The following is a 17,849-nucleotide window of genomic DNA, read 5'->3' on the forward strand; positions in this document are numbered from 1 at the left end:
GTCTACAGTAGCCACAACTACACTCTCTGTGGTAGCACCATGGTATAGCTGGAGGACGAAAAGCTGGAGGACATCTGACTTCAATACAAAACCTAGAAGGCTCATGGTTCTCATCCCTTCAATAGACTTACACAGTAATTATGACAACTTGCGGAGGACGTCCTCCAACCTATCAGAGCTCTTGTAGCATGAACTGACATCTTGTCCACCAAATCAAAGTATCAGAGAGTGAATCTAGTACTGAAAGCATAAGCTACAGCTAGTTAGAACTGCAGTGCATAAAATGTGGTGAGTAGTTGACTCGAAGAGAGAGAAAGACAATAGTTTAACAGTTTTTAACAAATTATCTCTTCAAAAATGAAGGAGACGCAAGAGAGAGTGAGAGAGCTATATTTGGTAGTTTTTTTTCTCACTTTCACTTACTTAGCTAGCGAATGCAGCTAGCTAGTTTAGTCTACTCAAGCAACTGGCTCAAACAGAGAGGGATACTGTGTTAGTTAGATGGTTATGGCTATCCATCATTGGAACTCTTCCAAGTTAACTTTTTTTATTGTTTAATTTAACCTTTATTTATACAGGTTTTTCTCATTCAGTTAACATCTCTTTTTCAGAGACCTGGTCCAATAGCAGCAGTGGGAACAAAGTTTCAGACAAAAAACGATAAAACGTACATACACAACATTAAACAAAACTATAGACACACATACAGTACAACAATTACATATTACGTTAAAAAAACACAAATGTCTTGACTAAAAAACAGCTGTCCTAAAGACAATTACACTCTTCTATGATATTTACATCGATCAAGTGTTTAAACTCCACCAAAGAGACTAGATCATCAAATTTTACAATGTTCAGGAGAGAATTCTAGGACCATGGAGCTGAGTAACTAAAACTATTTCTTCCATGACCTGTTCTAATTCTTGGTACTGTTAAAAGTAAATGAGAATGGGACCGTAAATGATATTTATTTACAGACATGATTAAAAAAGAAACGAGATAAAATTACATTTTACCTAGTATGGCCTTATAAATCAGTGTATACCAGTGTTTAAGCCTACGCAAGGTCAATGACGACCAGCCAACAGCACTGTAGATAGAGATCACAATGATGTGTTAGATGTTTTTGATTTGTAATGAATCTGAGGGCAGCATGATATACTGAATCAAGTGCTCTAAGGGTAGTGGTTGAGGCCTGCATATATATCCTTTAGGTGACCTAAACTGGGACATGCTTAACACCCCGGCCGTCCTACAATCTAAGCTAGATGCCCTCAATCTCACACAAATGATCAATGAACCTACCAGGTACAACACTAAATCCGTAAACATGGGCACCCTCTTAGATATCATCCTGACCAACTTGCTCTCTAAATACACCTCTGCTGTTTTCAACCATGATCTCAGCGATCACTGCCTCATTGCCTGCGTCCGTTATGGGTCCAATGTAAAACGACCACCCCTCATCACTGTCAAACGCTCCCTAAAACACTTCTGCGAGCAGGCCTTTCTAAACGACCTGGCCCGGGAATCCTGGAAGGATATTGACCTCATCCCGTTGGTAGAGGATGCCTGGTTGCTCTTTAAAAGTTCTTTCCTCACTGTCTTAAATAAGCATGCCCCTTTCAAAAAATGTAGAACTAAGACAGGATATAGCCCTTGGTTCACTCCAGACTTGACTGCCCTTGACCAGCATAAAAACATCCTGTGGCGTTCTGCATTAGCATTGAATAGCCCCCGCGATATGCAACTTTTCAGGGAAGTCAGGAACCAATATACTCAGTCAGTTAGGAAAGCTAAGGATAGCTTTTTCAAACAGAAATTTGCATCCTGTAGCATTAATTCCAAAAAGTTTTGGGACACAGTAAAGTCCTTGGAGAAAAAGAGCACCTCCTCCCAGCTGCCCACTGCACTGAGGATAGGAAACACTGTCACCACCGATAAATCTACGATTATCGATAATTTCAATAAGGATTTTTCTAAGGCTGGCCATGCTTTCCACCTGGCTACCCCGACCCCGGCCAACATCTCAGCACTCCCTGCAGTGCTGGGAGTTCAGTGTGTCAAATCGGAGGGCCTGTTGTCCAGACCTCTGGCAGTCTCTATGGGGGTGCCACAGGGTTCAATTCTCGGGCCGACTCTTTTCTCTGTATATACAGTTTTAGTCTGAAGTTTACATACACCTTAGCCAAATACATTTAAACTCAGTTTTTCACAATTCCTGACATTTAATTTTAGTAAAAATTCCCTGTCTTAGGTCAGTTACGATCACCACTTTGTTTTAAGAATGTGAAATGTTTGAATAATCGTAGAGAGAATGATTTATTTCATATTTTATTTCTTTCATCACATTCCCAGTGGGTCAGAAGTTTACATATGCTCAATTAGTATTTGGTAGCATTGCCTTTAAATTGTTTAACTTGGGTCAAACGTTTCAGGCATCTTTCCACAAGCTTCCCACAATAAGTTAGGTGAATTTTTGACCATTCCTCCTGACAGAGCTGGTGTAACTGAGTCAAGTTTGTAGGCCTCCTTGTTCGCACACGCTTTTTCAGTTCTGCCCACAAATGTTCTATAGGATTGAGGTCATGTGATGGCCACTCCAATACCTTGACTTTGTTGTTCTTAAGCCATTTTGCCACAACTTTGGAAGTATGCTTGGGGTCATTGTCCATTTGTAAGACCCATTTGCGACCAAGCTTTAACTTCCTGACTGATGTCTTGAGATGTTGCTTTAATATATCCACATAATTTTCCTACCTCATGATGCCATCTATTTTGTGAAGTGCACCAGTCCCTCCTGCAGCAAAGCACCCCCACAACATGATGCTGCCACCCCCATGCTTCACGGTTGAGATGGTGTTCTTCGGCTTGCAAGCCTCCCCCTTTTTCCTCCAAACATAGCGATGGTAATTCTGGCCAAACAGTTCTATTTTTATTTCATCAGACCAGAGGACATTTCTCCAAAAAGTACGATCTTTGTCCCCATGTGCAGTTGCAAACCGTAGTCTGGCATTTTTTATGGCGGTTTTGGATCAGTGGCTTCTTCCTTGCTGAGCGGCCTTTCAGGTTATGTCAATATAGGACTTGTTTTACTGTGGATATATACTTTTGTACCTGTTTCCTCCAGCATCTTGTACAAGGTCCTTTGCTGTTGTTCTGGGATTGACTCGCACTTCTCGCACCAAAGTACGTTCATCTCTAGGAGACAGAATGCGTCTCCTTCCTGAGCGGTATGACAGCTGCATGGTCCCATGGTGTTTATACTTGCGTACTATTGTTTGTACAGATGAACGTGGTACCTTCAGGAGTTTGGAAATTGCTCCCAAGGATGAACCAGACTTGTGGAGGTCTACAATTATTTTCTGTGGTCTTGGCTGATTTCTTTTGATTTTCCCATGATTTCAAGCAAAGAGGCACTGAGTTTGAAGGTAGGCCTTGAAGTACATCCACAGGTACACCTCCAATTGACTCAAATGATGTCAATTAGCCTATCAGACGCTACTAAAGCCATGACATAATTTTCTGGAATTTTCCAAGCTGTTTAAAGGCACAGTCAACTTAATGTATGTAAACTTCTGACCCAATGGAATTGTGATACAATGAATTATAAGTGAAATAATCTGTCTGTAAACAATTGTTGGAAAAATAGATGTCCTAACTGACTTGCCAAAACTACAAGAAATTTATGGAGTGGTTGAAAAACGAGTTTTAATGACTCCAACCTAAGTGTATGTAAACATCCGACTTCAACTGTATCAATGATGCTGCTGGTGATTCTCTGATCCACCTCTTCGCAGACGACACCATTCTGCATACATCTGGCCTTTCTTTGGACACTGTGCTAACAAACCTCCAAACGAGCTTCAATGCCATACAACACTCCTTCCGAGGCCTCTTAAATGCAAGTAAAACTAAGTGCATGCTCTTCAACCGATTGCTACCCGCACACTCCCGCCCGACTAGCATCACTACTCTGGATGGTTCTGACTTAGAATATGTGGACAACTACAAATACTTAGGTGTCTGGTTTGACTGTAAACTCTCCTTCCAGACTCATATTAAGCATCTCCAATCCAAAATGAAATCTAGAATCGGCTTCCTATTTCGCAACAAAGCCTCCTTCACTCATACTGCCAAACATACCCTCGTAAAACTGTCTATCCTACCGATCCTTGACTTCTGTGGTGTCATTTACAAAATAGCCTCCAACACTCTACTCAGCAAACTGGACGTAGCCTATCACAGTGCCAACCGTTTTGTCACCAAAGCCCCATATACTACCCACCACTGCGACCTGTATGCTCTCGTTGGCTGGCCCTCACTACATTTTCGTCGCCAAACCCACTGGTCATCTATAAGTCTATGCTAGGTAAAGCCCCACCTTACCTCAGCTCACTGGTCACCATAGCAGCACCCACCCGTAGCACGCGCTCCAGCATGTATATTTCACTGGTCATCCCCAAAGCCAACACTTCCTTTGGACGCCTTTCCTTCCAGTTTTCTGCTGCCAATGACTAGAACGAATTGCAAAAATCACTGACGCTGGATTCTTATATCTCCCTCTCTAACTTTAAGCATCAGCTGTCAGAGCAGCTTACCGATCACTGTAACTGTACACAGCCAATCTGTTAATAGCACACCCAACTACCTCATCCCCATATTGTTATTTATTCTCTTGCTCTTTTTCACCCCAGTATCTCTACCTGCACATCATCATCTGCACATCTATCACTCCAGTATTAATGCTAAATCGTAATTATTTTGCCACTATGGCCTATTTATTTAACATCACTAAAATCTAAAACCGCCAGTAATGTACATCGTACCAGCTCCTTCCTGGCCTCCAGAGAAAAACAAGCCTTTTGCCTCAGCTTGAGTTTCTTATCAAGTTCTCCACATGAACAGTGAAGCTCAGCTTATCATCAACCCACACACCCAAATATTTGTACACTTTGACTTGCTCTATAGTATGTCCAGTCAATGTAGCAATGACATGATTAGTAACATGCCTGGCATTTGAAAATACCATGCATTTTGTCTTACCCAAATTCAGAACATGTCACGCCCTGATTTGTTTCACCTGTCCTTGTGCTTGTCTCCACCCCCTCCAGGTGTCCCACTTATCCTCTGGGTATTTATACCTGTGTTTTTTATCTGTCTGTGCCAGGTCATCTTGTTTGTCAAGCTTACCAGCTTTTGTCCTGTCAGCTCCTGTCTTTTCCCAGCCTCTCTTTTTCTCATTCTCCTGGTTTTTGACCCTTGCCTGCCTTCCCTCCTGTACCTTTGCTCCACCTCTGGATTACTGAACTCTGCCTGTCCCTGACCCTGAGCCTGCCTGCCGTCCTGTACCTTTGCTCCTACTCAGGATTATCGACCCCTGCCTGCCTTGACCTGTTGTTTGCCTGCCCTGGTTGTTACAATAAACATTGTTACTTCACACATTCTGCACTTGGGTCTTACCTTGATAGAACCAGCTTTAAATCATACAGATTCTGTTGTAGAATGTTCAATGCTCTTTGGGCATTTTCAAAAGCAAAAGAGAAACTACTACCACTTGAATAAAGAACAGTATCATCTGCATAAAAATGAACATCCGCTATTTCAATATGATCCCCAATGTTGATGATATGCAAACTGAACAACAGTGGGCCCAAAATGGAGCCTTGCGGAACACCTGAGCACAACTCTATGGACTTTACAACCATCCGCCATTATACATTGTGTATGATTTGATAGGTAATTTATAAACCAATCTAGAGCATGAACAGTAATTCCACAACATTTTAACCTTTGCATTAACACAGTCCACGGTGTCAAATGACTTCAAAAAACCAATAAAGACAGACACACAATGTAACTTCTTGTCAAGAGCACAGTGGATGTCATTTAAAAACTGTTGCTGAAACAGTGCTGTGGCCAGACCTAAAACCTGATTGCAATTATTTTAAGATGTTGTTTTCTTGGAGGTAGGTCTTCAGCTGCCTACTAACTAAGGACTCCAGTACCTTTGACAGTACAGACAATTTTGATATGGGTCGATAGTTGTCAAGTAGCGAAGGATCTCCACCTTTCAGGAGAGGCAGTACAAAAGCAGATTTCCATAACTTGGACCATTTCCTTAACATCAAGCGTGAGGTTAAAAATACATGTTAAGGGGGAGCAATGATGTCTGCAGCTAGGTGTAGGAAGCGGGGGTCTAGATCATCAGGGCCAGGGGATTTTTTTCGCACTTCTGAAACAGAGAGTAACTGCTGAACTGCTTGCTGTACACTGTACTGCATGACTGTAGTGGGTTTACTAACGTGTTAGTTCTAGTAGCAATGTTTACTATGACATTAGCTAATATGGTGACAATGATGTAGGCTGTGTATAGCGGTTAGCGGTGATGGTATGAAGGTTTGGCTTGGAAAGGTTTTTTCGCCTTGTCACAGAGAGCTATTGTGTTGTGCATTGAAGTCCACAAGCGAAAGGAAAAGGTGAAAGAGCGTAGATGAGAGAAGGAATTACACAACGAGCAAAGTGATTTCCTAGCATGTGGCTGCTAGGAAAGTGAACTCTGTTTGCAGGTGATCAGGGTGCATTCATTCTGCCGATTCTGTTAAAAAAAATCTTAAATGGAAGCGAACGGAACAAAACGGGCATAAACATACCTGAATTTGTCCAATAGAAACTCTCGTTTGCAACTGTTTGGACTAATGATTACATCCTAGATCAGCTAGATGCAGGCAAGAGTGTGCAAGGCGGTATTGAATGTGTCTGTCTGTCACCTTGATTACTCACATTTTTCTCTCAACCTGTGCACCTACGCTGTAAACGTTCATTCGTATGCTAGGTTGTAATTGAAATAAGGCCATGCTCATAAACCAATTATTATCCTCCCTAATCTTAAATGTATGTGTCTGGGTACAGGTATACCTACTGTATGTGTGTCTGTCTTGTGCATCAGTTTGATCTTCCATAATAATTGCTACAATGAGAACTAGCCAGAAGACACAATGCACACACTTACTGTCTGAAAGCCTTGACATAAGGTCCTCAGTTGAATGTCAATTTCACAAACATGTACGAATGTACATTACCACAAATTCATAACACAATGTCTATCTAGCATGTGGATTGAATAAACCACACTAATTTGGAACCAATAGTCTAGTCCCAATTAAAATGTAAAGTATTTCCCCCACTTCATTTTCTCAACCTGGGCCTGTAAACTGTTTCTGGTACAGTGTGACAGGTTTCACTAAAACATGAAGACAGAGGTTTTGTGGGGTGAAGGATGAAGTTGCCCCTAGAAGCTGATCTTGGGTCAGTTTTAAATTGTCCCCACGAATGGTTTTGGTTAGGATTGGGGGAGGGAAAGCTGATCCTAGATTTGTACCTAGGGGAAACTTCACCCTGAGCGGTGATGTGTCAGTTACTTACTGGATGGAGTTCTCGATGCGGCTGATGGTGAGGAAGGCAGCCAGGTTGGCCGTGTAGGAGGAGATGACGATCAAAGCAAAGAGCCACCATACCCCCATCATCATCCTCGTGGCCAGGGTGGTATACGGAACCTCACCACCTGATAACAAGACCAGGACGAGAGACAAAAGAAAAATGTCAGCCAAATGGCAGGTATGGATGGGCATGAGAAAATAAAATTATTACATTTCTCCAAAGGAACTTAATTTGTGATGTCAGGTATACAAATTTCCACACATGACAACATATTACGACCCACAAAGGCAGACTTTCCAGTGCAACTCGACAATATAATATAGTTTTCTTCCATTTTTTGCATTTTCATAAAGAGACAAATGTATGTTCTATGTAGAGTGTGTATTTCCCCAGCCAGGCAGACAGGCCAGTCAGGACTAAGGCACACCGGTTTGTTATCTGTATTAATGCAAAACCTTTACTTTGCACTGCAGATGGGAGGGAGAGGGGAGCCTCTTCCTGGGAAAGACAACTGTAGCTCCATGATGGATCTGTAGAGCTTCAGCCTCACCTTTATTGAAGCCTGTTACAAATGTGCCTAATTTATCCTTGTAGCTCGCAGATCATTGTGCTCGCATGTGGAATAAGTGCCAGTCATTTCAATCCCTTCAGCAAAGACTCAATAAAATATTTGACACCCATTCTATCCAGTGCTGCCCTCTGGGTTAATCTGTCTTATGAATAAAATTTCCAGTTGACATGAGCTCATATAGCCTGAATACTATTTGTGTTCTGTTAAAATGGTGTTGCTATTGTAGAGTAGTTTGAATATTCTTATGTGCTTTGACTGTATGTTAGGCTTTCATAAAACACATATGATAAGTAGGCTATAATGTTGTATAGGTAACTGCCAAAATATTGGAAACACTTGAGTAAATAAGTGCTTCCGCTCAGCATATGTGTGAACTGCTTAAAAAAAAGCATTCCAGGTGAAACTGGTTGAGAGTGTGCAAAGCTGTCATCAAGACAAAGTGTGGCTACTTTGAAGAATCTCAAATATAAAAGATATTTTGATTTGTTTAACATTTTTTTGGTTACTACATGATTCCATATGTGTTATTTCATAGCTTTGATGTTTTCACTATTATTCTACAATGTAGGAAAAACCTGGTGTGTCTAAACTTTTGACTGGTACTGTAATTCAGGACTTTTCACAGCAAACTTCAACCTTTTGAGTCTTGAATTTGCAGAAAGGATGTTTTTTTTTTTATATAGATTGCAATATCCTAGAACCGTAGGTACTGAGCATGACAATATCGGTCATGCCCATCCACTTGTTCATTATTTTCCAAATGTCAAGGATTTCACTGCGTTTTCCCGATGCTTGTCTGATTGGTTGATGCTTGAACTTGACCTTGAGCTTTTACTAGTGTTCGCAAGTATGGCCCCTCAGAGTGCCCTGAATGTACACATTGTCATGAATTTCACTTGTGATTTCAACGTGAATGTATTATTGTTAATGTATTGTAATATCCATGTATTTCAGTTTCATTGTATGCCATGTGAATATCAGTAAAAAACATTTTGGAGGGACACAACATGATACATTTTATGGACCCCATTTATCATTTCTGACAGAAAATAAAGGAATCGTCAACCATATCTAGACAGTAACATATTACAGTATTAAGACATCCGGTAGGGGCAGTCACATTAGGAAAAAGGGATGTAAATTGATCTGCTAGAGACCGTTCTTTGATTGTGAAAGTATTCTGAGTGGTCCTGACCTGGGACGTCATCCAACAGAACTTCAGAATAGGTGGTTTCTTCATAGACATGCTGCTCAAATGTATACATAACAATGTGTGATGGATGTAACATTGTCAAAATACAATTTCCACTAGAACATTGATTGCTTATGTTGAGTTTTGTAAACAAAGTGCCTGTTGCTGTACAGTTGACCTAGCCGGACTGTTGGGTCCAAATGTGGCAGTAGAAAGGACAGTGTTCTACATAGAGAATTAATGTGAATGTAATCCATCTGGATCATAACGGTCTCACGTGAAAGCCCTTTATGTTCACATGGCCAAAGAGTGCAGATATGCTTGTCCATTACACTAGAATAACACCGAGACGATTCAGATGGACAGCACAAGAGAGAGGGAGACTATTTGGTGGAATCTCAGCGTGAGTGAGAAAAGCTCTCCCCTGAAGATAAAGCCTGCCATGGAGAGAGAGATTGCTATGGGAGGATGTAGTTGAAGCTGATTGCATCCCATTTTCTCGGCTGTAGCATGTTGATCTTTAGAAAATGAGCCAGAGTGTAATGCAACTTTTATTAGGGAGTCCTGCGACTCGGTTCAAAGCCACCCTGCTATGCACATCAAATCAGCTGCTCCATTTTGACCAGGTTCTCCTTGCCTGCCTTTCCTCACTGCTACTCCACCCAGCTCACTCTTTCTCTCTCTCTCTCCCTTCCACCCTCCTTCGTTTCATTCCTTTGCAAACATACATATACATGCACATACATTCACACAAATCATTCTGTAAGCAGCACCACGTTTCTAATCCACAAATGCGTTTAGACAAGGAGAGTGTGGGGGGAAGATAAGAAGAGAGATAAAGAGGGAGGATGGGGTGAGAGAGAGAGAAAGAGTGAGAAAGAGACACTGCTGCAGGTCCATCTAGGAAAATAGCAAGAACACATGGGTTGATTTGTTAAACTCAGCTCCAACCTAATACACAGTGAAGGCAGTGATCAAAGTCATGCCCTCAAGGCTTCAACATGTTTGCCCAGAGTGAGTGAGCTTGGTTTCAGGCAACCTCAGTCCACAGGGCTAGCTTAGAATTTTTTTTCTCCCACAGCCACAAGTGAGTCCAAGGTCAGAGAATGGCTGTTTTTGACTGTCAGCTGATCAGTCTGCCAGTCAAGGAGTCCGCATCTCACTAAAAAGGGCCCTTTAAGTTCCGCCAGGCAGTCCTGCCAGTGCAGGCAGGACACTCAGCCCAGAGTGGATTTCCAATCAAAGAGAAAAAGCCATGAAACACTGTCAAGAACCCTTCACGGCTGTTGGAATGCTTGTACATTTCTCTAAGGGCAACTGGAGAGGCTATTCTGCTCCTAACTCTCTCAGGGAGGGGAAGAAAATGCCAATCAGTCCAAGGTCAGTGAGCCGACCGACGTAGAGCCTGCTGCTGCCTAACTGGCTGAGCACTGCCTCTCAACACAACTACCGCTACTGCTACCTTAGTAGTCATGTTGTCTGGGACTGGAACATCAGACTAACACTACTTTAGAAGTCATGTTGTCTGAAACACCAGACTAACACTACCTTATTAGTCATGTTGTCTGAAACACCAGACTAACACTACCTCAGTAGTCATGTTGTCTGAAACACCAGACTAATACTACCTCAGTGGTCATGTTGTCTGAAACACCAGACTAACACTACCTCAGTAGTCATGTTGTCTGAAACACCAGACTAATACTACCTCAGTGGTCATGTTGTCTGAAACACCAGACTAACACTACCTCAGTGGTCATGTTGTCTGAAACACCAGACTAATACTACCTCAGTGATCATGTTGTCTGAAACACCAGACTAACACTACCTTAGTTGTTATGTTGTCTGAAACACCAGACTAATGCTACCTCGGTAGTCATGTTGTCTGAAACACCAGACTAATGCTACCTTAGTAATCATGTTGTCTGAAACACCAGACTAACACTACCTCAGTAGTCATGTTGTCTGAAACACCAGACTAATGCTACCTTAGTAGTCATGTTGTCTGAAACACCAGACTAACACTACCTCAGTAGTCATGTTGTCTGAAACACCAGACTAATGCTACCTTAGTAGTCATGTTGTCTGAAACACCAGACTAATGCTACCTTAGTAGTCATGTTGTCTGAAACACCAGACTAACACTACCTCAGTGATCATGTTGTCTGAAACACCAGACTAATACTACCTCAGTAGTCATGTTGTCTGAAACACCAGACTAACACTACCTCAGTGGTCATGTTGTCTGAAACACCAGACTAACACTACCTCAGTAGTCATGTTGTCTGAAACACCAGAATAATACTACCTTAGTAGTCATACTGTCTGGGACACTACTTTAGAACCCTGCCCTCTGCAACAATGGTGCATGCTCAGCTCCCTCCTGTACTCCCTGTTCTCCCTCGACTGCGTGGCCACGCACGACTCCAACTCAAGTTTTCAGACGACACAACAGTGGTAGGCCTGATTACCAAAAACGACGAGACAGCCTACAGGGAGGAGATGAGGGCCCTGGAACAGGGGTGCCAGGAAAATAACCTCTCCCTCAACGTCAACAAACCAAAAGAGCTGATTGTGGACTTCAGGAGACAGCAGAGGGAGCACACCGCCATCCACATCGACGGGAAGAAGTTTCGACGGGAAGAAGTTTGGAACCACCAAGACTCTTCCCAGAGATGGGCGAGTTTGCTAAAAGACACCATGAGAAACAAGATTCTCTGGTCTGATGAAACCAAAATAGAACTCTTTGGCCTGAATGGCAAGCATGAAGTCTGGAGGAAACCTGGTACAATCCCTACGGTGAAACATGGTGGTGGCAGCGTCATGCTATGGGGATGTTTTTCAGCGGCAGGGACTGGGAGACTAGTCAGGATTGCGGGAAAGATGAACGGAGCAAAGTACAGAGAGATCATTGATGAAAACCTGCCCCAGAGCGCTCAGGACCACAGACAACAGGATAATGACCATAAGCAACTAAAATGAAATACAATTATATTTGTCACATGTGCAGAATACAACCTTACAGTGAAGTGCTTACATACAAGCCCTTAAACAACAATGCAGCTTTAAGAAAAAACGAGTGTCAAGAAAGTATTTACGAAATAAACGGAAAAAATAAATAAATACAAATAAAAATCAAAAAAATAAGAAAATAGAAAAATAACAAATAAGTAAAGAGCAACAATACAATAACAGTAACAAGGCTATATACAGGGGGTACCGGTACAGAGTCAATGTGTGGGGGCACAGTTTAATTTAGGTAATTGATGTAATATGTACATGGAGTTAAAGTGACTATGCATAGATAATAAACAGAGAGTAGCAGCAGCGTAATAATGTGTGTGTGGGGGGGTCAGTGCAAATAGTCCGGGTAGCCATTTGGTTAGCTGTTCAGGAGTCTTATGGCTTAGGGATAGAAGCTGTTAGGAAAGCCTTTTGAACCTAGACTTGGTGCTCCGGTACCGCTTGCCGTGCGGTAGCAGAGAGAACAGTCTATGACTAGGGTGGCTGCACTCTTTGGCAATTTTTAGGGCTTTCCTCTGACACCGCCTGGTATAGAGGTCCTGGATGGCAGGAAGCTTGGCCCCGGTGATGTACTGGGCCGTACGCACTACCCTCTGTAGTGTCTTGCGGTAAGAGGCCGAGCAGTTGCCATACCAGGCAGTGATGCAACCAGTCAGGATGCTCTCGATGGTGCAGCAGTAGAACATTTTGAGGATCTGAGGCCCATGCCAAATCTTTTCAGTCTCCTGAGGGGGAATAGGCTTTGTTGTGCCCTCTTCAGGACTGTCTTGGTGTGTTTGGACCTTGACAGTTCGTTGGTGATGTTGACACAAAGGAACTTGAAGCTCTCATCCTGCTCCACTACAGCCCGTCGATGAGAATGGGGGCATGCTCAGCCCTCCTTTTCCTGTAGTCCACGATCATTTCCTTTGTCTTGATCACGTTGAGGGAGAGGTTATTATCCTGGCACCAACGGCCAGGTCTCTGATCTCCTCCCTATAGGCTGTCTCATCGTTGTCGGTGATCAGGCCTACCACTGTTGCATTGTTGGCAAACTGATGGTATTGGAGTCGTTCTTGGCCATGCAGTCATCGGTGAAGGGACTGAGCACGCACCACTGAGGAGACCCCGTGTTGAGGATCCGCGTAGCAGATGTGTTGTTACCTACCCTTACCGCCTGGGGGGGCCCGTCAAGAAGTCCAGGATCCAGTTGCAGAGGGATGTGTTTAGTCCCAGGGTCCTTAGTTTAGTGATGAGCTTTGAGGGCACTATGGTTATCGCTGAGCTCTAGTCAATGAGTAAGATTCTCATGTAGGTGTTCATTTTGTCCAGGTGGCAAAGGGCAGTGTGGAGTGCAATAGAGATTGCGTCATCTGATTTTGGCAATAGGCTTCTTTGAAGCAAGGTAAAACATGCCTCATAATATGAGGTAAAATGTCCAGGTTTCAAACAATTAAGAAACAGGAAAAATATAGCGATGCTAATGATAGGCCTAATTGTCTTCTCAATTAAATGTTAACTAGCTACAAAGTAGCCTATGCTTACCTACCTGGCAGAATGACATCATGATCATTTGCATCAATCCTATAGCCATTTGTTTTGCAAACTTAATCTCGTGTGCTACAGAAACAGCTAACCAAACAACAGTGCTAGGTGCCTGCACACTTTAATTAAAGGATTACTACAATCAAAAATCGAAATTTCTTAAATTTTTCCCATACCTCCAAAGTGGTCTCCTGATGTGGTTTATGCATTGTTATAGACATCCAATTGATACATTTTTTTTTTTTTTTTAAGAAATCTTAAACCTGTGAATTTCTGACTCAGTGTACAGCCTCATTTAGTGATTTCAATAGTAGGCCTACTATTAGCCTACTTGCATAGTACAGCTTGGGTTGGCCTGACTGTGAAAGACCAATATTGGAGTTAACGTCTTAGGTCATTCAGAGTGTATGGTAATGTTTCTTATAAAACATTTCACACAGGGTACCTTTCCTTCTTCTGGCAGTGACGTTTTGTGCAAAATTAGAAAATTCTCCAGGCACCACTACACCACTAGTCATAACTTCTCCATGAGCTTGAGAGACAGTCGATTTTTTTCAGTAGCATTTATTCATATGATATTGCCGACTGTAACCTAAGGTTTATGAGTGTGAATGTCATTCAGTATAATTACTTGTCACCACCAGACGACTCCTGTCAGTTTGTTACTAAAATAAAACTGTCTTTATTCAGACAAGGGTGAAATCAGGATGGGTGTTAAGGGTTTATGTGACTACATGTGTGCCCAAGTACTTGTCTGCACTTGACATATGCCATGTCATCTGCAATCTCAATTGCACTTCTCCCACCTGGACAAGAGGGGATATAACTATGTCAGAATGCTCTTCATAGACTACAGCTAAGTGCTCAACACCATAGTGCCCTCCAAGCTAATCACCAAGTTAAGAACCCTTGGACTGAACCCCTCCCTCTGCAACTGGTCCTGGACTTCCTGACGGGTCGGCCCCAGGTGGTGAGGGTAGGCAACAACACCTCCGCCATGATGACGATATCAGGCGGTGTCAGAAGAAGGTCAAAAAAAGACTCCAGTCACCCAAGCCATAGACTGTTCACTCTGTTACGGTACCGAACGGTACCGGAGCATTGGCTCTCGGACCAACAGGCTCCGAGACAGTTTCTACCCCCAAGCCATACGACTGCTAAATAGCCAGACTGCTAAATAGTAAATGAATGGTTCCCAAACTATCTGCACTGACCCTACCCATATTCACTAGACTTGATATACACACCATACAGTATACACAGTCACTCACACACTACACTGTCACTCCCACACAAAACCCTCACACATTCACATACACTACATATGCAGACGGGCATACTGACACGCACACGCACACACACACGCACCGTATTTGCTCCTGCAACTCTGTTCTTTATTTTACTCATTATAATCTATCTGGATGCCTATCTGGACTTTACCCTGCCTTCATGTACATACTTACCTCAAATACCTCGTACATCTGCATATTGATCTGGTACTGGTACTGCCTGTATATAGCTCCATTGTTCCATTTCATTCCTCCTGCGTTAGTTACTATTTTATTTGTTATTATTATTTTTTAACTCTACATCTTTGGGAAAGGTTCTTAAGCAAGCATTTCTCTGTAAAAGTGTATGCGGCGCATGTGATAAATACAATTTGATTTGATTTGACCCGTTTAGGATGATTCTTATTTATTTATGCGACAATACTACATCAACACTACCTTCACGACATCACCGATGTTGTTACATGTTGTGGATCTATCTTCGAGAGAGAAGTTACCCTTTCATCCAAAAGTGAAACGTTTTTTTTGCAAGTCAAAAAAGTACTCTCTCTCACTGTGCTTTTTGCTTTTCCTTTTGCATTTTCTGCTGTGAGCAAAATTAGCAGGAACAGAGCAAAAAAAAAGAACAGGACATTAATAAAATATGTAAGCACTGGTAGCTTTGACATACACCAAATATCTTCCCACTCCAACTCTGACACTCAGTAGTTAAAGAAAACTTCAAATAAGTGCTTTGAAGCTACTGGTGCAGAACATCCAAAGGTTTTATACGTAGCTACCTTGTAAAGCGTTAAATCTCGGAGGCACCTTGAGAAGCAGAGATTGTAGTTCTTGATGATTGCTGTTATCTGTTTTTCTTTCTTTCTTTCTTTTCTTTCCAAGAGCTCCCTGATGATAACTAACTTAAGGAAAACCTCCCGGGTGGGGAGTACAGCTTCCTCTGCATGTCACCTTTATTTCCCCGGCACCAAGCCAAACCAGCAGGTTCCGCATGACTGCAATTTATTCAACCCATCAAGTATCCCATTATGAGGCTAGCTGGCAAATAATGCCATCAATTTGCATACAGTTTACGCTTTGATGCCCGGTCCTCGCTCTCAAAGTGTACCACGCAACCACACTGGAACATTCAGCTGCGGTAAATCATCAAAATACATTTTTTTAAATAAAAAATGAGAGTCAGAGGAGATCTCTTTAGTTGCAGCTGCCGGGAGAGAAGCGCAAGGGGTTACTGGCACGCGAAGTGCGAGCGAGAGTGCCAATAATGACGGGACACATCCCACGGGTGCACAGTCGCCAAAGAGAGCTATTGAATATGTATCATCTACTGTGGAAGCATTATCTCGCCCTGAGCGCTACTTCAAAATAAACAGGATTACATAGTTGCCATGGCGCTGGATTATTGTCTAGTGGGTTTAGTTGTTCGCTGTGTGTAGGCCTCTGTGTGTCTAAGATTGAGTACAAGGTATTACATGTATTGCCAAGGACAGACACAAATACAATCTTTAACCATTATACTACTGAACATGCTGTGGTACTTGTTCACGTTATGATAATGTACGGTTTCACCTTTGATCCAAACAAATAGCATCGCTGTCGGGCTCTGGCAGCATCATTTTCCTTCGTGAGGAGGGGGGTGGGGGAGGAGTGGGGTGAATGTTGTGGAATGAGCCTGTTTGAATGTGAGGCAATCTATTCCTCGATAAACGTGTCAGAGCATGGCTAGGTCCCAAGAGTTATTACTTTCATCAGATTCACCGTCCTCAGGAAGTAACGTGCAGAAGAAAGGAAATTAATGTTGTGTTGTAATATCTGCTTGTTCAATTCACACCATATCGTGACGGCAAGGTGAGAAGCTGCTGCTTTCTTGTCTCATTCACCGAGAAGCCATTTTAGCACCCTGTAAGGCACTTTTTTAAAAGTTAACCTGCCTCAGAGATTCTATCAGGGGCAAACCCATTTCAAAGCCATCCAATGACTTCCTGGCGCTGCTCTGTGATTCAGGTCATGTCTAAACACTGACACCTAAAATGACTGGAGGTGAATGAAGAAGCAGGTCTTATTATAATGGAGGAGACGTACATGCTTCCAGACACACATGGAGCTCTAAGAGCTTCCCAAAGGCAAACACACACACATACAAACTGCTACAACCGCACGCACACGCACGCACGCACAGACAACACACACACATACACACACAGACGATACAGACACACGTCTCAAACACATACAATGCCCACACAGACACATACAGCGGGGGTAAATTGTGTGATCGCATTCAAACGGACTCATCATACACATTCATGTATCTCTCAGACATGTTTCATGTGGCTGTGGAAGAGCTTAAAGGACTGAGAGCATCTCAGGTTCAGCATCAGAGCTAGGATGCGTCCAAAATGGACCGCCTTATTCCCTTTGTAGTGCACTACTTTTGACCAGGGCAAATAGGGCTCTGGTTAAAAGTAGTGCACAGTAATAGGAATAGGTTATCAATTGGGATGCAACCCCTACAGTCATCAATTGCTATGTTCACAACATGACTGACTCAACAGTTCCGATCGACAGACAGCCAGAGAAACAGACAAACTGACATATACAACAGACATATTCAAACTGACGTCCGTTGCTGCTGATTGGATTCTATGATCACTCGGCTACACAGCTGATGCCTACTAAACTGTTCATTAACACGGTACTTCATTTTGTTTATCTGTCGGCCCCAGCCTCGAACTCAGGCCTTGTGTGTAGCTAACTGACCCTCTCTGCCTGTTCATCGCCATTTACCCGTTGTTGTTGTCTTAGC

General features: G+C 42.7%; 1 protein-coding gene across 3 annotated transcripts in view; it reads right to left on the bottom strand.

Moving 5' to 3' along the window:
- The window catches only part of LOC139545794 (glutamate receptor ionotropic, delta-2-like), a 607,650-nt gene that overhangs the window by 75,173 nt on the left and 514,628 nt on the right, over positions 1–17,849 (bottom strand). For all 3 annotated transcript variants that reach the window (XR_011669139.1, XM_071353972.1, XM_071353973.1), the window contains exon 12: positions 7,429–7,567. Coding sequence is in view for 2 of the 3 variants with exons in the window: in XM_071353972.1 (XP_071210073.1) it covers positions 7,429–7,567 (139 nt within the window). In the remaining variant the exon portion in view is untranslated. The remainder of the gene's footprint in view (positions 1–7,428; positions 7,568–17,849) is intronic.

The sequence above is a fragment of the Salvelinus alpinus genome, chromosome 19 (assembly GCF_045679555.1).
Source record: "Salvelinus alpinus chromosome 19, SLU_Salpinus.1, whole genome shotgun sequence".
NCBI lineage: Eukaryota > Metazoa > Chordata > Actinopteri > Salmoniformes > Salmonidae > Salvelinus > Salvelinus alpinus.